Below are 24,732 nucleotides of genomic sequence, written 5' to 3'. Positions count from 1 at the left end.
AAAAGATACATTATTATCACAAATTTCGCAATACGACACTTTTCAAAAACATTGTAAATCACACTTATCTTGTTAATGAATCCATGTCCACTTCAATAGCACAGCCTATCGTAATATTCCAATGGTAAAATTAACTGTGTCTGGAATAAAGATCGCTGAACAGTTTTCTGACGAATACTGCGCAGTAGCCACTCTTCACATAGTGCGCAGCTGTGACGCAACAGTTCCGTTTGAGGGGAGCGCGTGAGGGGAATGTAGTCGTTACGTGTCACCCGACCGTCGGCATTCTGTATTAGGAGAGAAACAGTGCTGTGAGTGTGCTACGACTCAAACACGATTTTTAGATATTGTGCAATATGTTTTCAAGCAATTATGAGTCAGGTAAAATCTAATGATGTATCAGATTGATGTATTTTATTTAAGGACGTTGGCCAAACAAGTCTTAGTTGCCATTTTGTAAATTGATAGAAAACAAAATGGCGTACAGTAAACCTTCGTGTCGATCAAAATTCTACCAATACATGCATTTTCAAGTTATGATACTGCAAAGGTCTAGTTGTTCGTATGACGAAAGCATTGGATTTAATTTAAATGTATTTTAGATTTTTTAGCATGACATATCTATGGTTGTAAACCTATTTTATATTGAATTTCTTCCTATTAACTTGTTTTGCAGGTGTTAGAAGAATACATCCCAAGATTTTGTGGCAGAACACCTTTAAAAACTACCATGAACCATATCATGTCGTAGCTACGATAATATGGCGAACGACCTGTACAGGTAAGTTCTGCAAATAACACAATAGTCCGCTCACTGTTTTATCGTCTAATAAGTATGGAGTACTTCATTAGGGACACATTAACCATTGAACGCATATCTCCTCAGTTGCTACATTTCTGTATGTGTATTCAGAATACTCCCAAAAATTATATGAATAAGTCCAACATGTTCGCTCACAGGCTGAGCGAGTCAAACATCCTGGGTTCGATTTCCGAATGAGTTGTGGAATCTAAACTTATTGAAACATATCCTTCTGGGGTCCAGGACTGAATGTTGTGCTGGACCACTTCAAAATCATTTCACGCAGTAAATCCCAGTCATTCATTGATTTTCTCCCCATGGAGATGACTTTGCAAACAGCCAGCCCTCGGAGGGCGATCAATCCATCATATCATCATAATCATCGAGAATGTGTAGGTATACCAAAATAATAACAGCCAGGCTTACTGCAATGTATCGCTAGCCATATTTTTTCTTTCACTTAAAGTTGTTATTCTTGAAAATAAATTCAGATTATTCATAGCCCCAAGCCTTTCGCGAATTCTATTTTGATAAAGTCCGCGCACATGTTTACCGATATAAAAGTTAGTTCATTTTCTTTTTAGTCAGTATCCTGCCATGCTTATAATATATAATTAATTATAATGGTTTTATTTTCTTGGCCAAATTAAAGACCTGGACGTTTACCCACGTCCCTCCCCCTTAAATAGATGTTACAACAGTTGTCATAGTCTGTTACCTTGAGTACGCCTACGTTTGAGACAGCATTGCAGAATGAAACTGAGTTGAACATAACTTCTTCACTATCGGCTATAAACCTAATTATAACCATGGCACAATATTGTATCCTGGAAATTTGTCACCAGAAACCAAGCACGTAAGGCTGTAACGTAACGTCTACAAACTCCCATATTGAACTATACTGCGCGTCTATGCGCCAGCTGCCGAGCTAGTTGGCCTTGAACATTGCTCGCAGACGCGCTGTTGCCATGTTGCGTCTGAACGAATGATCTCCCAAACAGTGATTGATAGAAACCTTCTGTCCAACCCAACTCTTCTCTTGGACCATTCTATTTTGACTTGTACTTTAACTTGCTGTCATCCCTCGTGACTGAGCCCGTGATTTTCACTATAACTATGCAGGTTTTACCACGGCCCATTTTAACTACTTATTTCTGGAGTTAAGACAGGGGAGTTATTCATGGCATCAATCGCTGGCAAATTTCCCATTAAAGCAAACAATGTTAGCTGACCTTCCTGCATGGTTGAAATTCTGCATTCTATATTATAAGGCTTTGGCCAGAGACACTTTAAAAGTCTTCCCAAACCCAGATATCTCCCAATCAATACTTATATTCAGTTAAGTTAGAAAAAAACATTAGTAAAAAACTAAATATTTTTGGGTACTTACATATTCATAAAACGACTGATATACATGTACAGGATTTGATGCTTGTTTGCAAAGAAAGTGAAGAGGGTCTACCTTTCAGGAAAATTAGGTTTTATTGTAGGTAATTCTTAGTTGATGGCGGTTTGCCTAGCTGCTACGATTTATGCCTACCTTCGTTTTCCCTAATATCATTATGTTTAGACAAATCGCCGTCCGGGGAAATGCCACCAAATCGAAGGTGAGGTAATAAGCGTGTTGTGCGAGATAACTCAAGCATTATGGTGTGTGAAATGATAATCAGTTGGAATACAATTTTTAAGTATTCAATACATTTAAGAATATATTTTATATTATAAAAATAAATTAAATAATAAATAACATTTCTTCAAACATAAATTCCTCAATTCTATTTGGTTGTGTATGCATACTTTGGGGAACTGAATGTGTATCGGAACTACAGACCTTATGTTATAACATTTTGTTTCCGTAAGTGCACTTAGTGGCAGTGTAGGGGTTAACAATGAGGGATTGTCGGTAGAGACACAGAAGAAATCCGCTGCAGCAATAAATTATTAAAGTAGAGTTTCTTTTTAAGAATGTTTAGGCTCCGTTATCTTGGTTTTTTAAAGTATCGATCAAAATATCGCAGTATGCACAGCTTTCGTATTACATTTTATGGCTTGACAAAGCATAGAACGTAGCTTGGACACTTTTTGATGTCAACATTTGTGAACTTACGTAACCCTTAATGACGGTTGTAGTTGCTCTCGTGAAATAACAAGTGAAGAATTTCCAGCAGTTCCTGAGTAATAAGTATCAAGCTCTACCGGGGAATAAAACCTGGGAAGATAACCATTATGCAATCTCAATCCAGAAGTACGTGTTCACAGCTTAAAATTGAAATTGTTATCTAAAAATTAAAAAAAAAAATTCAGTTATAGCGGCGTCATTGAATGATTCGGAATCATGGTGAATTAAGTACAGTCTAAGTCGACATGCATTCGTTTAAAGCTTCGAAACGAAGTGTTTGTCATGAGCAATATTGTAGCGAGCAAAGTAGGCTTACAATGTTCAGAACTTCTACCAGAACTATTTAGATTTTTTTTCGTATCACGTCAGTTCACCCTCTAAAATTAGACTATGGCAGTTTTTCGTGATGAAATCATCTCGGACACCCGGAAGAGATTTTTCCGACAAGCGTGACACTCGTGCGTCTGGCTGCCATCTGGTTAGGTGGAACTCAAATGGTTAGCACATTTGGTTAGCCCAGCGTCAAGTGAGCGGTAGTTTTCCAGTCGCGTGCTCATTGGCCCCCGGGGGAAGGGGGGATTAACGGCAATTCCCCCCCTCCTGCTCTGAAACTGAATAATTTTCTTTAAATTACTTATCATAGTTTACAAAACTTACTAAATTATTATTTTACTGCAGTGCTGTAGGTCATATAACTTTTTGAACCATAAATAAAATGTACTAAATACCTATTTCAGTTGTAAATGTACTAAATTTGTATTAGAAAGTTTAATTTTGGCCCTTCCCTGACCCTCAATCTGGATCCACCCGTGGTCCCATCCACCCGTGGTCCCTGGGAAGAGGCCTGATGGTCTTCTGACAAACAACTTACACAGAATTAAATGACTTTTTTTAGGGGGAGAGCGGGAGGGAATAACAGTATTAGTTTTTTAACACTGGGATCCCCTCCCTCCCTTTCGAGCTTCTGTATCCGCCACAGCTCGTATGTTTTTCTTTTCACATTTTTTTAAATTTGTGTCTTTAGGCCCATTAGTATTTAATTTTTCAGTGATTTTTCTACAGCTTAAATTTTAACTCGTTTATATATATTTTAGCATTAGAGGGCATGAGTAATATTTCATCAGACTTTAAACCTCTTTAGAGCCAGGGAAACAAATATATATATATATATATATATATATATATATATATATATATATTTCATGGGATCAACTACAACTCTCTTGATTATCACGTACACCAGTCTATGAATGCTGACGTAAATAGGTAATTGAATATGAATCCTGTGACTTGTCGAGCCATATCATATAAACGAAAGCTGTTTGTACTGTAAATGGTGGCTTAATATATTAAAGATATGGCGGGCAAATACCCCTTAAGTTAAAAATTCTCTGCGCGCTAGTCAGGATTGGACCCAGGATTTTTTTTTTTTTTTCAGAATGGCTGTCGTACAAAGTTACAAAGCATGACATTAAAAAAAAATTCAGAGATTGGCCTTCTATTAGTTACAAATTTATGGTCTCAAATACTGATCTTTAGTACTTGCATAAAATATTTGATAAATAGATGTTTACTACATAAATTAAAGTATTTACGTAAACATAAATGTATTCTCCAAAATAAAACAAAATTCGGAATTGTGCTAACTCTTCCCCCCCCCCCCCCCCCCAATCACGCCCCCAACAACCATTACCACGACGTTACCGTCACACTACTTTTTTTTCCCTAACCTAAGTTAAAACTAAGTGTGTAAGGGAGGGTCTAGGTAGGGAAGACTAAGTGCGTCTCAGGGCAAGCCCTATACGCTCTAAACATGCGGGTTTTTAACCATGCATGAAAGGTCACGTGCATCATGTGCTAGGAGGGGATTGGCCAGCCATGGCAGACGTTTTCGCCATGACTAACTCCCCTCACTCTTAATTCTAGACTAAAACTAGATAAGTTGGGCCCAGGTAAAACCTCCATAGACAGAGGGAAAACCCTGGGCACATACTTGCGGGATGCAAAGGTCATGCATTATTACAAGCAGGTGGATTACAGGAATAGAAGGATGGTCCTGGAAGAAGAGTGGGGCGTGTTAGAAGTTCTACTATGCAAGGGGTGGGGCACTTGGACTTTTAGTCCGCATTGGTTTGGTCAGGTCTGGTCTTTTGGGGGCGGCTTATGCCGTTTCCCGTCGTGCTGCCAGTTAGCACTCATTGTGGACACCCTTTCGTCCTCCCCCTATCACCCCTTACCCCCTTTCATCCTCCCCCTATCATCCCTTACCAGCTTTCGTCCACCCCCTATCCCCCTTCCCATCATTTAGTTCCCTCACCCTCGTATTACTTTCCGTTCCCTCACCCTCTTATCACCTTCCGTTCCCCTACCATCCCCACCTCCCCCTAAAGCCCCCAACTCCCCTTAAAGCCCCCCAACTCCCCCTAAAGCCTCCCCCCAACTCCCCCCTAACGCCCACAACTTCTCCTCCCTGTTCGTCAGCTTTTTGCGGTCGCACTTGGCGCTAGTTCAACACACTGGACCAACGATTTGATGTAGATCTTAAAGGGTTTAACGTCACATAGTTATGCACAGAATCGTGTAGCGACGAGAACTCCAGCATTTTAGTAGACTCTAGACTATTTGGAACCAGTACAGAATGTTCAGTATTGCATGGGGTGTTGGGATCGAACCCGCGATCCTCACCACACGAGCGTGTCAACTTGGCGATCACTGCCTGCGCTTGTTTATACTTTTCGCGTGAATAGCAGGGGCTTCAGCAGTCGGTTAGCCTACCAAAATTATTGACACGCGTAAAAAGGTTCCGCCGGTAAAACAAAAAGTGGACCTGTGCACGTTTCCCTCCAGTACTTTCGTGTGGCATTATTCTTTTACTACGTGCATTATTTTTAATACATTATTTTTGCTTTCAGTCATCCGATGAAGGCTCTGGATCTGTCTTTTTCCAAGCGATTTGAAGTAACGCCTCCGGAAGCCGAGACATGATAATTGAGTTGAATGAATATATACATACATACATATATATATATATGAGAGAGAGAGAGAGAGACCATTTCTAAGTAGAATTCTAAATTGTACACGACATAAGGTGAAGCTGGCTCGACCACCAAACGGGGAAAATTTTTCCAGTGTTTCACTTTGATCAGCTAAAAAAATTATATATATATATATATATATATATATATATATATATATATATATTAAAATTTAGACAGTGTGAGTACACTTGCAACTGAAAATAAATTATGTTTTACAGATAGTCTAGTTATTATTATTTTTCAAACCACATGAAATATTTGGCAGTGTCAAATGCCAAAAGAAAGTATCAAGATATCAAAGTTTTGAAAATATTTTTATGAAGCATACGTCCCAGGGTAGTGAGCAGACTGCCATTGGTAAACTTAATTTGAGGAATAGTAGGTAACACCGCAGAATCACTCAGCCATAATAACATCAGGTGTTTCAGTTGACTTCTGAAGATTCTGCAAGCTGTGATGGCTTTTAGATTTCTGTGTTTTTGCCTGAGATGGCTTACTTGGTATTCTGTAGCTTCTACTACACTAAGGAGTAAGAATAACCATTGGGTTACCGAGTCTCAGAACTGTAAGTGACGTTTGAATGGATATGATGCGAAATCCTAGTGTGTGTCCAAGGTCGAGTGGAACCTTCTTCGAAAATCTTTTGAGTGTAGCCGAGCCAAAAACTGAAACGAGACATCCTAGTAGTAGTGTGCTGCCTGCCATTTGTTGGGTAGTCCGGGCAAGACGTCTTGCAAGGTGTCAGTGCGTAGGTGAATTGCGTCAGGGGTAAGAGGGTTTTAGGGAAAGTAGGGGGAAGAGAACACATATAGGTGGGGATCGACACGCTCTCCGTGCACTATATCCATTCAAAAGATATTGACCGTTAATGGAACCGAGCCCAAGAATAGAAGAAGCAACATTGATTCACAGTAAAGAATGGAGTTTAATCAGCAGTGATTTAAGAAAAATAATGAAACAAAGTAAAAACAAAAAAAATTAATACGAGTACATAATTGTACCAGAAATGGTTACATAATTGTACCAGAAATTGTTTTCTCTCAGCACAATAACAGCCGATAATCGTGCCTGGGATAATAAGCTCTACCAACTTAGAAATCGTACTGACTTCCAAGGAGCAATTATCACTCATTCCAATAATAAAGGTTTATATTGATCTTCCTTTACCTTACCTGTTTTACATGGTAATATATGGGTGGGTAATAGAAATTACCTAAAATTCTCAACATTTAGATTAGTTACCACTGTATTTAAAAAAAAAAAAAAAACATGGAAATATGTAGGCCTGCAGTTTCCAAATAACGAGTGCACCAGTCTGGTGAAATCAAACGCGTCTATTTCGAGTCCATCTAGTTCTTTTCTCTGATGTCTGATCCATTTCTGCGCAATTAACAATTTCCCCCATAGCCAGTGCTTCCGCATACATGTGGCGATTGTTGATCATTCTTATTGCCGAACATTATTCCATACTGTATGCATTTATTAGTCAACTTCCAAATGGCATGATACGAGCTGTGGAACAAGATGGCGCAATGAAAGACACTGGACGCATATTCTAGAGAACCTGGGTTCGGATACTGGTACGACAAACTTGTTTTATGTTTTTTAATGATTCCTCCAAAATCACTCCATATTAAAGTGCTGGGATGATTATTTACTAAAGGACATTGTAGATTATTTTTGCAATGTTCAATGTTTGTATCGTACTACAAAGTCAGGGTGCTCACATATTGGAAAGTCAGGGAAGTAGGAATTGTCAGTGAGAGTCAAGTAATTCACTTTAAATCCTGGAAAAGTAATGAAAATTCTCCATTGATTCTAATTTAAGGGGGAAATGTCATGCTCAAGTATGCCATCATAGACGGTGGACGGTGAACGCATTTTTTCTTCTTCAGACGCGTTATGTAAGGACTGTATGAATACTGTTTTTTTTTTTTTTTTTTTTTTTACAAAATTAATGTATTATAGCTTTTTTGCTGTTTATTTTACATTCGTACGTTTTTATTTTTATTTAAGTTCATCTATGTTGTAATTAGTATTGACGAATAAAACTGCAAAATATTAAAATTATTTTAAAAAAAAATTGAAGAATTTTGAAATTTAGGTCAGGAAAAGTCATGAAAATGTTAGTTTATATATGTGTGGACACCCTGAAAAAGCATATGTAATTATACTAGCTAATGCCCGGCATGCATTGCTATGCCTCTTTTTTTTTGTTTGAAGTAGATACACATAAAGTATCTCTATCTCTCTAAATATGTCCCTCTATATGTCTCTATGCACATTTCATATCACTCTATCTCTATACTTCTATATTTTTCTATCTCCATAACTGTATATCTCTATACATCTATATTTTTGTATCTCCATAACTGTATATCTCTACAGCTCTATATAACTAGCGCTCTATCTCTATTTTTCCCTCTCTCCTCTCTCTCTATACCTCTCTAAATCTATCTATGTCTATATCTTTACAAAACAGAAGACGAAAATACAAACATTAATTTATATATTTTTTCACCTATCTGTATTATATCTATATTTTTACCAGTCACATGTGTGACATAGGTAGATAAAAACACGCGCGTATTCGACTGCAATGTTGTGTCAAAATTTCAAAGCATTCGGTGAAAAACTTTCGAAGATTTAAGATTTTGAACGAACATTTCCTTTTTTTTTTATTTATATAGAAGATTAACACAATGTAAATTACATGTCAGTGAATGGTTAAATAACCTATTGGATAATTTGTGATCGAACCCGCAGCCCTCGGTCATTTGAGCGGGACTCTCTGTCTTTGAGTTGCTGGAAGTGGCGCGCTCTAGTAGATTGGCTGGTTGCCACAACTTCAAGAATCATGCACGGATCAAAATCTTCAACATGCGCAACTGTGTGAAGTGTTCCAGGGTTACTTATATTGCCATTTGCCGACGCAGGCAATTTGGTAACTGTTCGTTTCATAGTTATTTTGATTTTGGATGCTTCATAATGATATGACCTTCGAACGTCCACAGAATTTTTTTTTTTTGGTGGGGGGGGGGGGGAGCATAGAACCCCTTTTACCGCTGTTTGTGTTCAAATTATTTCCTTTTGTTGGTGGGATGTGGGAATGATAGATTATTTAGCTATATCGATTCATTTATTAATATAGAACTTAACTTTGAATGGCGAGGGTGGTGCGTTTGATTACCACTTACTGCAGGACTCAAATTTTTGTGCACTTATTCGATAACAAAGTGAATCGAACGTTCGAAGCTCCCTAAAGTATTTGAGATCTAATCACATTATTTCGCTTTTAATGTCAGCCTTACTTCACCCTTAATTATACATACCTTTAAGACACTTGTAATTTGTAAATTTATTACTAACATTGATTGTTCTGCTGTGATGACAACGTTTAAAAACATGCACTCAAATAACCTCGTATGATAGAACGTCACTAAAATACGATTCACGATTACTGACATTTATTGAGTCATTTCGTTACAGAGATGACAATGTTTTTATCTACACTAGTACAGTAACCTCATTATGTGACGCAGCGTTTCTGGAAGTCGAGCGATAACTTCCCCTCAATTCCCCAGCCGAAAGGTGGGAAGAACGAAGAAGTGGTGAACCGAAACCGACTGTGGTTAAAGCTTGAGCACAAACAGATACAAACTATACTAAGCGAGGTATATAATACAGTTAAAACTAACGTTTTTTTTTTCTTTGGAAATCAGCGAACTGAGCGATATTTGTCGGCCAACCTAACAACCCAAGGGTCGTTAACTTGGATTGGCAATCTTATTTTTTTTGTTCTTTCGCTGCTGGTAATATTGACCTTAAATGTTTCAGATTATCTATTTTCTTCCAATACGGAACAACCAAAACACTATGTTAAAGTGCTTAATCTTTTGTTTCAAAACTTGAAAACTGCATAGCCACGAAGTATCCACAAAGTATGAGTGTTGAAAATCCGCCTATTCACTTGCGACATATTTTTTTGTTCATGAAAGGAACTCGGTACATTTTTCTTCTTGTATGGTGTAGTAATTCTTGATACCATCACATTTACTATATTAGTTGTGCGTTGTGGTTACAAGCACTCTATTATTTTTGACAAGGGACTGGAAAACAATCCAGAATCCCCACTAAAATACAAGAAAAAAATCTTTGACAGTTTCGACAATCAACTTTGGCTACATGTTATAAAGGTTCCATTTTTTGTATATACTTACATGAATAATTAAATTATGTACATAAATAATGTAAAGTTCACACACTTAAGATATTCCACTGATGTTTTATGCTTTATGTGATAAAATATGCAGATACTATATGGTTCAATTTACATTAAAAAAAATAATGTTTTAATGACATCAACGCCCTAAAAATTTGCTTGAGATATATATAGCATACAGTATAATTCTGGCAGAAAAAAAGCGAAAGTAAAATATATGATGACAGTAGCAGTGCATGTATGTGTGGGATTTGTTGGGTTATCTAATTATGCAATTGTTCGCGCATAGGTTTATAGCTTGATTTAATTGGAGTACAATAATCGCTCTTCAATTAGGGGCTGGCTTGTATCCTCCTTGCTGGCGCCTATTACCTACCTCGGACTGTTAAAGGTTCCGTATTCTTGAACCAATCTGTACATCATTAGAGCATATATATTGTTTATAACACGAAGGAATAATGATACCGTGTAATATGAGATGGGTAACGTGTAGGTAGTCATGTTAAGGTTCAAATATTATTATTTTTTTACAGAAATGCTTGAGAGGAAACAGTCACGAAAAAAAATATATATATTTTGCGATTTGAATTGTCCGGGGGGAGGGGGGAGTTCCCCGAAAAGTTTGCTCGCGTACGATGTAGGTCTAGAGATATAGAAAGACTTAGTGATGGCTATTGAACGAGCAAGGATTGTTATTAATATGGTCGTAATTACAGTTGGAACCATAAACTAAAGGATTTGTAAGCGATACACAGTTAAAAAATACTACAAAGTGAAATTAAGATACTCGTTCATTATAAACCTATGAAATTGTATATCACTGCTTGAAGGTCTAAGATAATGTAACTTATTTGATTCCTACCAAATGCCTTATTCGAACTTTATTTTAGACTTACGGTTTATGTTAATAGTAGATTTTAAATTTTCGTGATTTGCTTGCCATTACTAAAAAAAATATATATATATCGGAATCCCGTTTTTTTTCCAATTACTATGGAAAGTATTTAAGATATTTATTAGAAATAACATTTGAATTGTGCATAGTGGATAATTAGTACATAGTTGTCCTTATTGTGAATATTTATTGCAGTTTCATTTTACTAAATATATGTACGTACGAATATATATTCTTCCTTCGTAAGTTTCACTTCTAAACTGAAAAGAGCATTTAAGCTTACAAAAACTTCGTGTGTATTGATTATTTCACATTACTTCTTGTGTATTTCACTTCGACTTTCCGACGTGTACTGCCGTAGGGACATGTCTATGATCCGTCATTTCGGAACAATCAATGCTCCATAGCACTGTAGGAGAGTAGGCTATGGAGGTCGTTTAATGATAATGTTGTGTAAAGATGAATCATGTTATTTTCAGCTTTTGTTAGTAATTTCGGTGACTTCGTTATTATTGTGTAGTGCAGTGCGCGTGGACACTTTAATTAGGTAAAAATGTGTTTGAAGATAAATTGATTTCATGTGAAACTGACCGCTGCTGTTTGCTCTGCGAAAGTGTGTGGCCGTGTGTTCCTAGGCCTTTGAGCCTTGGGAAGAGAGACGGGAGATTTGACGTGAACGGATGTTTATTTTTGTACTGTTCTTTTATTTTGCAAGAAATGTAGTTGATGGACATTTAAGTGATAGTTCAACATTCTATTTTTTGGCGACCACGGCATTTAAAGGTATGGATTTTTCAGAATAATAATGACGCCATTTTGATATGTTTTTCGTGGCTTGCTTACGTAAATGGTACTAGCTGTTTCACATTTTTAAACCTTAGACTGTTTCCGTTTTGTATTTTATAATTGATTACCATTTTAGCCTTTTTTTAAAGTGGATACATTTATTTATTTTTTAATGCATTCAACTCTTAATTTTATATTTATTTGGATATATATTTCATGCCAATGCATTGTCGAACATTTTTAAAATGCTTAATACCGTATTGTGTTGGCCTCGGAAGATGTACATACTAGTGGGCGTTTTTTGTGATGGCTTTACTGTCTTATGAAATAACAACTTTCAATGCGTGTTGTGAATTGCCATTTTGTATGTACTTCTTGCGTTCCTACAATATTTAATTTTTTATTTCGTTAAGTCACGTTATTTTGTTTGGTATCTTAGCCATGTACCAGTTCACCAAAATGGCTCGTGTTTACATTCATTTTCATGTTTATTTAATAGCAATTTTGCTTTCGTTTTGGTAAATTTAATTGTTTTGGAAAAACGGACGAGTATGTAAATATGGTAAAGAAAACCGTTGTCTCATCTAATTTTACTTTTGTGTATTATCTCATAATGTTTTATAAACATCTACTAAGTTTTATGTTTTGGACATCAAACGAATAAATGGTGGAGTTGTAACGTAATGTCGACGTTGATGTCATTAGAAGCGTTGAGGGGTGAAGAGGTGAGAAACTAGCATTGACAGAAAGATGTGTGGGAGGGAGGGAAGTACTCTAAAAAACCACCGGCCCACGGCAACGTTCACCACGCATCCCACTTGAGAACATTTCAGGTTCGATCCCGCCGGGAATCGAACCCGGACCCACCTGGGAGGCGAGTGATCTGACTACATTTTTTATGCCTGACTTGGTAATTTTTATCAATGGGTGGGCCATTCCTCCTGCCAATTTTGACAGTTTTTTTTATTATGTAAACATTGACTGACTTGTAACTGACTGACTTTTTCTACAAATTTACCAATATCTAAGCCCTTTCATTACCTTTGGCTAGAACCCAGAACTCCTTGCACTGAAAGCCAACGTGTATCCAACTGCTCAGAGTAGATAGGCTCTGTACTACAGTTTGGGATAATATTTTTACAAGATATGTTAATTGGTGTGATGCCTAATCACAAGAATTTCAATTCAATTAGCAACACACTTGGATTTTGTTGATAAAAAAACTGCCATTTTGGTTGGTTTAAGTAGCTGAGTCAAAGTTTGTCCTCAACATTATTCATTGCATAATGGTCACCTGTCTTACCAGGAGCATACACAGAATTTAATTTTAGGGAAATATAACCACTTTGCCCGCTGCTATGCTTTCAATTTATTTTATTTTATTGGAGGAAATGATACATTTTATATTTATATAAACTTGTATAGAATTATTGAAGAGGGGAGAAGAAAAAATGTATCCTCATATATCCTCGTATAGTATAATCAGCAGCTATGTTTAATGTATGTCATACATAGAGTAGTTTGAATATTTGTGTGCACTTGGACAAATATACTGAGCAAGGATGGTATATGGTTAACGTTACTCCCATTCGCGAGGGCCTGGGTTTGGATCCTAGTTCATTAATCTTTATTTCTGTTTTCCAAGGTTTCGGGAAATCACTTCAGAAAATGATGGGATGCAGTCTATGCCTGATAACACGAGCAAGTGTCTGTTCCAGAAACGTCCCAACTGTTTTGTCATAGAAATATTACTGTGTTTATCTCTGCTGTCATGTTCCGATTATTTGTTCAGTTTCTTTGTTGGGTTCGTCTGTGCGTTGTTGTGTTGTCCAAAGTAGTTTTTTTTAATGTTCTTATCGTTCGTGTTACAATTGTCTCATCAGCCCACTTTGTTCGTCTGGCATTTTTTTTCTGACTGAATTCCTTACACAGAATTATATGTGCTATCTAGGCATATGCCATTTGGCCTCAGCTGAAATTTACTTGTTATCAGTTTGATTAATGTATATATCTTTGTTGTCCATTCTTGAGGTTTTTCTATGATAACCAGTTTAAACCGGCATTGGCATATGGTTATATATATATTTTTTTTAAATCTTCCCCAATGCAAGAATCATTCAAAGTACCTATAAATGCTGTGATGTCTGACTATAAGTCAAGGCTGATCCCTCACACAATTTTCCTAATTTGGGATGTTTGTCCCTGCCACTAATTGATCTCATTTTTGATCATGGTTTAAACAAAAAAAGGTTAAAAAAACAAATGGCCCGGTTTTTTTTATTATACCAGTTTTTTTAAATTACATTAGGTATTTTGGTTCTCAGCATGTTCAAATGAAAGCCATACAACGTCCCGCTTTCTGCCACTGACGTTGAACCAGAAAACTTATCAAATCAAAGAACTGAAGTCCAGCAGATCTGCACATCAGACTGGGACTTAACCGCAGAGAGGGCATTTCCCCACAGGATGAGGATTCTTCAGAGAATGGGTGTTTCCCACAGAAAGGGGAATCTCATTTCAATCAGGGATTTCCCAGAAAATAGGAATTTTCAAAAAATAGTAATTTTTTCCTTTTTTTATTTTTTTAATAGTTTTGACTACAGTTACTATTTAATTTTAATTTTAGAGGATTAGAGGATTATTTAGCTAGATATAATTTACAACTTATTCAGATAATTTAAATGATAAGATCTTGATTAGTATATAATTATTTGTTCCTATAAATCACAAACATTAACAAACAATTGTTGTTATTAGTGTGGAATTAGATCTTTCATTAAAATTTATCAAGCTATTATATTTAAAATTACCTTTTAATTTTTTTTTTATAAAACCACTTGAGATTAGCCATGTTTTAAACCATTAATCTTCTTTTTTTTTAAGTCCACAAAATAAAAATTGGTCATTCACTGACTTCAGTCTGATTCTTTGTTATCGCTACTGGAGAATTTTTCCTTTTCAGATTTAAGATAACGTGAGATCTGTCAACACTCGAGTATGGAAGGCAACGGCAATGTGGGCCCCGGTGGGCCCAAGATCATGGTGTTTCGCCCAACGTTTGAAGAGTTCAAAGATTTCACTGGCTACATAGCTCATATGGAAAAAATGGGTGCACATAAAGCAGGACTTGCAAAGGTATTATTGAACACTTTATTACATTTGATTGTGTTATCTATTTGGTACAGATGATGGCATGATTAGTTGACAGAATGTAAGTTCAACATTAATCCTTTGTAGGTTGGTAGCATGCTTGTTAGGTTGGTAGCTTTAGAGGCACAAAAACATTTTTAACAAATTAATAAGTAATGTTATGTGCCTGAAATACATAGTTGTCTCTTGAAGCAAAGGTGAGTATGTCCATTTTTTTAACCTGCAAAGTTTTTGCATGGATTTGTTTTATTAAACTGTGCAAGATGGGTTTCGGCATCATTATTAGTGGATATGCTTTGTGTTATTAATGTTGAAATGATTCCTATTATTATTATTATTATTATTAGTAACTAGCCTAAGTACCCGGCATTGCCTGGGCTGAACACAGGGTTAGAAGGATTTTTTTTTTTAAATTGGATGTAGACAGTCATTGTCTTTATAATTTGAACGTCAAGTGTGCAAAATTTCATCAAAAGTTGCATAATTTCTTATTTAAGGGGCAAAAAAAAAGGTGATGTGGAAGGCGGGGAAGTAGTCTCTCAAAATCTCATGTATTCCGTTAAATTTTTGTTAAATAAATGTGTTGATAGTAGTGTTGTTCTCATTTTTGTCAGGTGTGCAAAATTTAATCTGGTCGGACCAAAATATTACTTTTTAGGGGTAGGAAAGGGAAATGGAGGTTGTTTTTCATAATCTCTTTTCAGTTAACTTTTTTTTTTAATTTGATGTTGACAATAAAATCCCAGGGGTAGTAAAGTCTAATGGGGGTAATTATTTAATGTAGTCAGGGAAAAGAGTAGGTTGAATAGTAATTTTAATTGTATTTTTAACATAATGGGAAGAATTTCATCAAGGTATGAACAATTTAATTACTGAGTGAAAAATTTAATTAAGGAGTGAAAAATTATCTTTAAAGGAGTGAGAATGCATGTATTCAATAAACTTTTTTTTTTATGGAAATCAGACAGAAACAGTAATTTCCCTCTTTTGAATGGTAGGTGTGCAAGATATCAGGTTGTACCAGTACTATACTTTTAAGTGATGGGAAAGGTGGATTGGGATGGTTTTTCTAAATCTCATAGATAATTTGATGGGGATAAATTTATGATTAAATGTAGACAGTTAATTTTTGTCTAATTAACTTGAATGCCAGGTTTGCCAAAGTTCATCAATTAGCAAGCACCATAATACTGCTTTAGAGATAGTAAGGGGAATCTGGGTGTGGCTTTTCGAAATCTCAAGTGAACAGGGGGATGTGAATTTTTTTTTAATCGGACATACGGTATCTTCCTCTTAATTTTAACGCAAGTATGCAAAATGTCATAAATAAATACCAATATCCTGTTTTAAAGCTTGGGAAAAGGGGAAAGTGGTTTATGAAACCTCATGTGCACAGGGAGATGGAGTTGGTTATTTTGAAATCAAAGTTGTAAATTTCCTCTTGTTTTAACATTAATTGTGCTTAATTTTATTTATTTTTACCAACATTATGCTTAAAGGGATAAAAAAAGGGGGGGGGGATCGGGTAGTTTTTCAAAATCTCACATAGGCAGTGATCTTTCACTTTTTTTCCGAAATTATACTTTGAACAGTAATTTTCTTAATTTGAATGTCATTTGTGCAAATTCTCATCAAGAAGTACAAAATTTCTATCTTAAAGGGTGGGAAAGGGAGATAAGGGTGTTTTTTTTTCGACATTCCCTTTTTTTCTAAATCAGTTGAAAATGGTAATTTCCCCCATAATTTAAATGTAATATGTGCTAGATTTCATCAAAAAGTACAAAAATTTGGTTTTAGGGAGGTGTTTTTTATTTAATGTAGACAGTGACAAGCAATTTTTTTATAAATAATGATAGACATTAATTTTACCCTTATTTTAAATGCAAAATGATCTAAATTTAATCAAGTAGTGTTCAAGTTCTTTTTTAATGGGGATGGGGGTGGATTTTTGAAATCTCATTTAGACAGTGACCTTTCTTGTGTTTTATAGGTCAAGTGAATTGGATGAATTGTTTAGGAAAGCATACTGAACAAACTAACAAACATTTATTTTTATAAAGATATCATAAAAGAAAACCTTATAGAGAATATGTATATAACTTCTAATATGAAATAATTGTACTTGGCAGTTAACCATTTTCCTGTTATGACTTACAAAGCAAATGTACATCATTTAAGGACTCTAAGAAGTCATTTTGACAATTATTCTAGTGTCTCATATATGTATGTTTTGAAATCTTAAGTGCATATAATCATGAGTACGTATACGGTCAGTGTGTGTCGACTGCAATTTTTTTTCCTCAAGGTTATTCCACCGGTTGAGTGGGTAGCACGCAAGTCGGGCTATGCCGTAGAAAATATTGACATCACAATTCCAGCACCTATCTGTCAAGTTGTGGATGGCAAACCAGGGCTATACACTCAAATAAATGTACAGAAGAAGGCCATGACTGTCAGAGAATACCACGAACTTGCCAGCAGTGACAGGTAAGAGTATTATTTAAAATAAAAACATCTCAAAACTAATGCAGAATTGTATGTAGGTTTATATAATAAGGTTTAAAAAAAATTTCGCTTAGGGCATAGTTTTAGAATAAGTAATTATTTTCTTTTCAAAATTTAGTGCTTGGTGAAAGTAAATACTTGGACTTTATAAAAGTCAGTATATTTCCATCTGTACGTGTAATGCCCAATGTTGAAATAATTGTACTTCAGAAATATTCATATTTATAGTAGATGATTTTTAGTTAATACATATTTTGATTTGTAGCAGTTAAGTATAAAAAGCGAGATATTTATTATTTTTTGAAGTATAGCTTTCATTCAGCCTTATTTAAATATAGTACTATTATTTAACTGTTTCCTCACAAGACACACATTATTTATAAAATTAGAAGTCATTATTAAATAAAAACTTTTCCAATTAATTGATTGAATTACTTATTATTTGAATGAAACCTTGTTAACACAAATAATCCTATTAAATAAGAATACCAATAAAGTGGCTGTGTGTAGTTGATAAAACTAAATCAAAAATCTTCTATTATTGAAAAATTCTGATAATTTAAATGAAAATCATAATTGAAGGTATCAGCTAATCAGCTTTGATACCATTATTAAAATAATGAACTAGGCTACCTGTAATTTTGATGTATGGGGGAACTAACTAGTTTTGATTCTATAACCATTGGATTCTGAATCCTTCTGTTTCATTGGAATCTTGTAAATTAGTGAATCATTTTTTACCCAACAAATTTTTTTTTTATAGTTTTGTTGTAATTTTTGCATCTGTTTGTTTCCTTGTTTATTGTAGCTAACATTTTTTTTTGTGTTGCCAATCTTTCATGTCCAAGCATGCTTGTTGAAATGTGATTTCAGGTACAAGACACCTACACACTTTGACTATGAAGATTTGGAGAGGACGTACTGGAAAAAGATTATGTATGGATCTCCTATTTATGGTGCCGATGTTTCAGGGAGCCTTACAGACCCTGATGTGAATGTACGTAACTACAGTTCATTGTGGTTTAAAGTATTAAGTTTTATTAGTTATTATTGAAACACATTATACACACAATAAATTTACATAATTAGAGCTCGGCTTCAAGAGCATGGTTTTGAACCATAGTCACCAGGTAGTGTTCGGAGTATGCTGGAGTGCGAGATATGACGGACAAAGATACAGCTAGGGAGCTGTTTCTGAGAAAACAAAGGGACGTAAGTGCGGGCTCTCCAATGTTGCCAGCTCACCAGCGCAAGTCTACTGGTGTTTACAACTCACCCGCTGTGCGGCTGACTGAATCCACAGCCACTGGCGACACTGGTCTGTCCATGTTCATTTGATTTGCTCTCCAGTAAGCCCTGATCCCACAAGAGTACGTGTCAAATTTACATCTGCTGGCTAAGCATGTTTATTCGCGTCCTTAGGTGCACTAGTCAGAGGATTTGGAGTTGATTCTCTGTGAGGCCGGTGAGAATTTACTTTAAATATAAAATGAGGTAAAGATAAATGGATATTTGTAAAATAATTAATTCAGTGATGAATTGACAACATGTCAATATATTTATGGAACATAGGGTGTCATCACCAATTATTTTAATTATTCAGTTATTTCAATTACAGCGATGAGTTTTGTGATGATTGCGTGTGTGTTGTCTGTGTCTCTGTCTCTGTCTCTCTATACATTCAATTTCTGCATTATCCAAACATTTTGTGTTTCCTCTTAAAAAAATTGTATTTGTAATTAACTAGTGGTTTAGCTCCAACTTCTAAGGTGTATACTTGCCTCGGGAAGTATTACAGCATAATACATTTTCAGCTTATTTTTTTGTGAAGTACCTGGAGCCGAAGTTAGTCATTTGAATTCAGACTCATCCTATCTAGCATCAGTAATGTGATAGCACTAAAGTGTTAGGGTGAAAATCTGTGTATATAATTCTCTATTTATATATGTATTTATGTAAATAAAGAAATATCAATTTTAATACACCAGAAATAGCCACAGACAAAACACGTCCATAGGCCTTACTAAATCAGATTTACTACACTTTTAACCCAAAATTCCAACATTTAACGAAGAACAGGTTTTGCAACAAGGAACAAAGTGTTAGTCAAAATAACAATTGATATTAACAAAGATATTGTTACTAATTAATATATACTTGATTAACAGTGTTCTGTTTTATCACAGATACATGGCATCTTGGAATGCTTCTATCTTTGATACACTTTTCCCCATAATTTCCTTGGTTCTGTAGTAGCTTTTGGCTCTGATCCGCTATTACAAAAATTTTGGGAATCATGTGAACATTTGTTTGCATGTAAATGTCAATCACGTGGTTTTTCTGGATTCCAATGAAGCCCAGCCTTAAATGTAGTTGTGGGTCGAATCCCATATTTTCTTGAATACAAATCTCGAAGGTTAACTTCAATCCACCCCTCTAAATCAAATCTAGGTGTCAAGGGTCAAAAATAAAATAATGTACAAAAACTATGATGTTGAAATAGTAACTATTAAATGTTTGGTTCACTAAGTTCCCAGTATCAATACATATCATGTGATATGGTAATTTGTTAAAAACAAACATTGATAAAACAAATATTTCAGCTAATGCAGGTTATGTGTGATGTTAATATTCAGTGCCTAAATTGTTAATATTCTGTGCCTAATTATTTAATTGTATTTATACACAGGCTAATTTTACTTTATTTAAATATTCTGCCGTTATTGTCAATGTGATTGAAATCAATGGTCTATGATGTATCTTAATAATAATTGGCAAGCAATAAAATCAACAATATTGTTATCTTTTTATCTCAGTGCAATATGTATTTGAAATATATTTTTTTATTTAAAGCTTTTGAAAAATCCTTGTCTTTCATTTGGTGGAATACAGTATATGTATGTATGTATGTATGTATGTATGTATGTATGTATGCATGCATGCATGCATGCATGCATGCATGCATGCATGCATGCATGCATGGATGGATGGATGGATGGATGGATGGATGGATGGATGGATGGATGGATGGATGGATGGATGGATGGATGGATGGATGGATGGATGGATGGATGGATGGATGGATGGATGGATGGATGGATGGATGGATGGATGGATGGATGGATGGATGGATGGATGGATGGATGGATGGATGGATGGATGGATGGATGGATGGATGGATGGATGGATGGATGGATGGATGGATGGATGGATGGATGGATGGATGGATGGATGGATGGATGGATGGATGGATGGATGGATGGATGGATGGATGGATGGATGGATGGATGGATGGATGGATGGATGGATGGATGGATGGATGGATGGATGGATGGATGGATGGATGGATGGATGGATGGATGGATGGATGGATGGATGGATGGATGGATGGATGGATGGATGGATGGATGGATGGATGGATGGATGGATGGATGGATGGATGGATGGATGGATGGATGGATGGATGGATGGATGGATGGATGGATGGATGGATGGATGGATGGATGGATGGATGGATGGATGGATGGATGGATGGATGGATGGATGGATGGATGGATGGATGGATGGATGGATGGATGGATGGATGGATGGATGGATGGATGGATGGATGGATGGATGGATGGATGGATGGATGGATGGATGGATGGATGGATGGATGGATGGATGGATGGATGGATGGATGGATGGATGGATGGATGGATGGATGGATGGATGGATGGATGGATGGATGGATGGATGGATGGATGGATGGATGGATGGATGGATGGATGGATGGATGGATGGATGGATGGATGGATGGATGGATGGATGGATGGATGGATGGATGGATGGATGGATGGATGGATGGATGGATGGATGGATGGATGGATGGATGGATGGATGGATGGATGGATGGATGGATGGATGGATGGATGGATGGATGGATGGATGGATGGATGGATGGATGGATGGATGGATGGATGGATGGATGGATGGATGGATGGATGGATGGATGGATGGATGGATGGATGGATGGATGGATGGATGGATGGATGGATGGATGGATGGATGGATGGATGGATGGATGGATGGATGGATGGATGGATGGATGGATGGATGGATGGATGGATGGATGGATGGATGGATGGATGGATGGATGGATGGATGGATGGATGGATGGATGGATGGATGGATGGATGGATGGATGGATGGATGGATGGATGGATGGATGGATGGATGGATGGATGGATGGATGGATGGATGGATGGATGGATGGATGGATGGATGGATGGATGGATGGATGGATGGATGGATGGATGGATGGATGGATGGATGGATGGATGGATGGATGGATGGATGGATGGATGGATGGATGGATGGATGGATGGATGGATGGATGGATGGATGGATGGATGGATGGATGGATGGATGGATGGATGGATGGATGGATGGATGGATGGATGGATGGATGGATGGATGGATGGATGGATGGATGGATGGATGGATGGATGGATGGATGGATGGATGGATGGATGGATGGATGGATGGATGGATGGATGGATGGATGGATGGATGGATGGATGGATGGATGGATGGATGGATGGATGGATGGATGGATGGATGGATGGATGGATGGATGGATGGATGGATGGATGGATGGATGGATGGATGGATGGATGGATGGATGGATGGATGGATGGATGGATGGATGGATGGATGGATGGATGGATGGATGGATGGATGGATGGATGGATGGATGGATGGATGGATGGATGGATGGATGGATGGATGGATGGATGGATGGATGGATGGATGGATGGATGGATGGATGGATGGATGGATGGATGGATGGATGGATGGATGGATGGATGGATGGATGGATATTCTTTAAGACCAGTGTATAGTTGTAAAGTGTGAAATTTTATTTCCTTGCAAAGTGTTAGAGTTGTCAAGAGTTGGATTTTTGCTTATGTATTTCTACTGGAAATTTATGTTGAACAGTGTCAAATAAACAGCCTATTTCTAAAGCTGGCTCCTCGCCTATCATAAAAAAAATTTTACTTTGTGCAGCATGTTTTGGTGTTCATGATATATAACCACAATTGTGAAGGATTTACGATTTTGCTTAGAAATGATAGAATTACACAAAGAAAAGAATCCGTAAGTATTGACTGTAGAAAAGCATTTGTGCAGCAAAAACAAAAAGAAGCATTTACATCGAGAACTCATTGCAGGACAAATCCTTTCATGTTCATCAGAAAACCGACTCGGTCTGATGTGTGCACGTTGAAAGTGAATTAATTCTTGTATGCTGTGTCACATTTGCGAAAATTCCCACACATGCATAACATTTCACGCAGTGCATTCATTATATTCTGTGCAAATCTTTATAGTTATAGACCTGGCTAAAAAATGAGTTATGAATTGGTTCCTAATAATTTTTCAGAAAGTTTATCAGATTCTTTAATCCCAGATTTTTTTTTTTTTTTTAGTAATCTTTCTTGTGTGTTTTTTGCTTCAGGTATGGAACATCAACCGGCTGGGGACTATCCTAGACTTTGTTGATGAGGATTATGGAATAAGCATAGAAGGAGTGAACACAGCATATCTTTATTTTGGAATGTGGAAGACAACGTTTGCATGGCATACGGAGGATATGGACTTGTACAGCATCAATTACTTACATTTTGGAGCTCCAAAGACATGGTGAGGGTTCTGTGTGGTAATAAGAGTTCTATAAAACCTAGTTGTGGGTAGGCTTGGTGCTTAGTGTTACAAAAAATAAAAATAGTTTTTAATAAAAATACTTGTATTTTAATGATTGAAAGTTTGATAATGTAACATACGTATTACATACAAATTTTAAAATATAATATTTTTTTTCTTGTGTAAGTACAATTGTCTTCTTAGCAGTCAATGTTTTGAAGTCCACATCTTTATACCTGGTTATTTAAATACCATAACATTTTTATTGCTATGTATAAAAAACATAAGAAAATGAATAACTATAAATTGTTATGCATAAGCTGATCCAGATGCAGGCTTGTAATAATAATGATTTATGATTATAAATTTTGCTTCACAAACTGAAAAATGATGCCATTAATTTTATAGTTACCTTGGCCTTTAATTTTATAGCCAAATAATCCAGCTACAGTAGTCTTTCTTCTTTAGAATAAGCAATCTTTGCATGTGATCACAAAATATAGTGTTATTAAAATGTATTTTCCTTTCTCAAACAGAATTCTCCTGGTTACACCCTCTAGGATTTCATCTCTTCCATTGGATATCATTACATATATTTAGTTAAGGTGTTTTGAACTGTTTTATGTAAATGGATATTTAACTTATAAAACACAACCCTCTGCTCAACACATAAAGCAAAGCAAATACAAGCACTTAATAATCTACATCACTAAATATTATTGAGTGTCGCTTATTGGATTGATCCAAATATAGCTGAAAATCGAGACATGTTAGTTCTCCACAGCTTATGATTTTCCTTAAAAAATTACTTTTTTCTCGATTTCAAATAAATGTGAATTTCATATAAATTTTACAATTTCATACATGTGATCAACAGTTGTGTCCAACCAATTACTATTCTTTCCAACAACATTAAGTAAAAAAAATTTCTAATTTTTTTTTCACGCAACAAGAAAAGATGTAAACTAACTACACGTTAACATATTTGTGTGTAGTTTTGCTTCAGTTTGTGAGACTAAAAATTAGATAGATGTTTTGATGTGGGTAATTAAATTTTTGTACAGTAAATTTTGCATTGTTGCTCCAATATAGTGACAGAAAAACTATAAAAATAAATCGAGCCTGCTCTCTACCTCATTTACATAAAACGTTCTAAGATTTTGAGGTTAACACCACCTAGGATTAGCTTCTAAGGTTTGGGGAATGGATTTTAACAAGTTATTTGTGTTACATATTAAGAACTTATCTTTAATCTTGCAGGTATGCGATCCCACCTGAACATGGTCGGCGTTTCGAAAGGCTTGCAAATGGTTTCTTCCCAGAGGCATACAAGTCATGTTCAGCGTTCCTGCGGCACAAAATGTCTCTGATATCTCCGCAAGTCATGAAGAAATACTCAATTCCATTTAATAAGGTAAATTAATTTAATTAATGAGATGTTTTATTTTCTTTCAAGTAAAATTTTCAGCAAAAAATGTACGTACTACATAGGTACTAATTAGGATTATTTTTTTCCGTAAGTGATGACAA

General features: G+C 36.0%; 1 protein-coding gene across 8 annotated transcripts in view; it reads left to right on the top strand.

Annotated features, from left to right (window-relative positions):
• Window positions 1–222: 222 nt before the first annotated feature.
• LOC134537711 (uncharacterized) overlaps window positions 223–24,732 on the top strand; it is a 66,239-nt gene continuing 41,729 nt past the window's right edge. For 3 of the 8 annotated variants that reach the window (XM_063378450.1, XM_063378449.1, XM_063378448.1), the window contains exons 1-6: window positions 11,445–11,859; window positions 14,825–14,997; window positions 17,318–17,499; window positions 18,391–18,514; window positions 23,018–23,202; window positions 24,463–24,616. In XM_063378450.1, coding sequence (XP_063234520.1) covers window positions 14,860–14,997; window positions 17,318–17,499; window positions 18,391–18,514; window positions 23,018–23,202; window positions 24,463–24,616 — 783 coding nt within the window. In that variant the 5' untranslated portion in view covers window positions 11,445–11,859; window positions 14,825–14,859. Of the gene's footprint in view, window positions 382–665; window positions 782–11,307; window positions 11,860–11,934; window positions 12,588–14,824; window positions 14,998–17,317; window positions 17,500–18,390; window positions 18,515–23,017; window positions 23,203–24,462; window positions 24,617–24,732 lie in introns of those variants that run through there. The other 5 variants (XM_063378446.1, XM_063378447.1, XM_063378445.1 and 2 more) reach the window with 5 other exon arrangements.

The sequence above is a fragment of the Bacillus rossius genome, chromosome 12 (genome assembly GCF_032445375.1).
Source record: "Bacillus rossius redtenbacheri isolate Brsri chromosome 12, Brsri_v3, whole genome shotgun sequence".
Classification (NCBI taxonomy): domain Eukaryota; kingdom Metazoa; phylum Arthropoda; class Insecta; order Phasmatodea; family Bacillidae; genus Bacillus; species Bacillus rossius.
The sequence above is the reverse complement of the archived record's forward strand: the minus strand, read 5'-3'. Positions and strand labels throughout refer to the sequence as shown.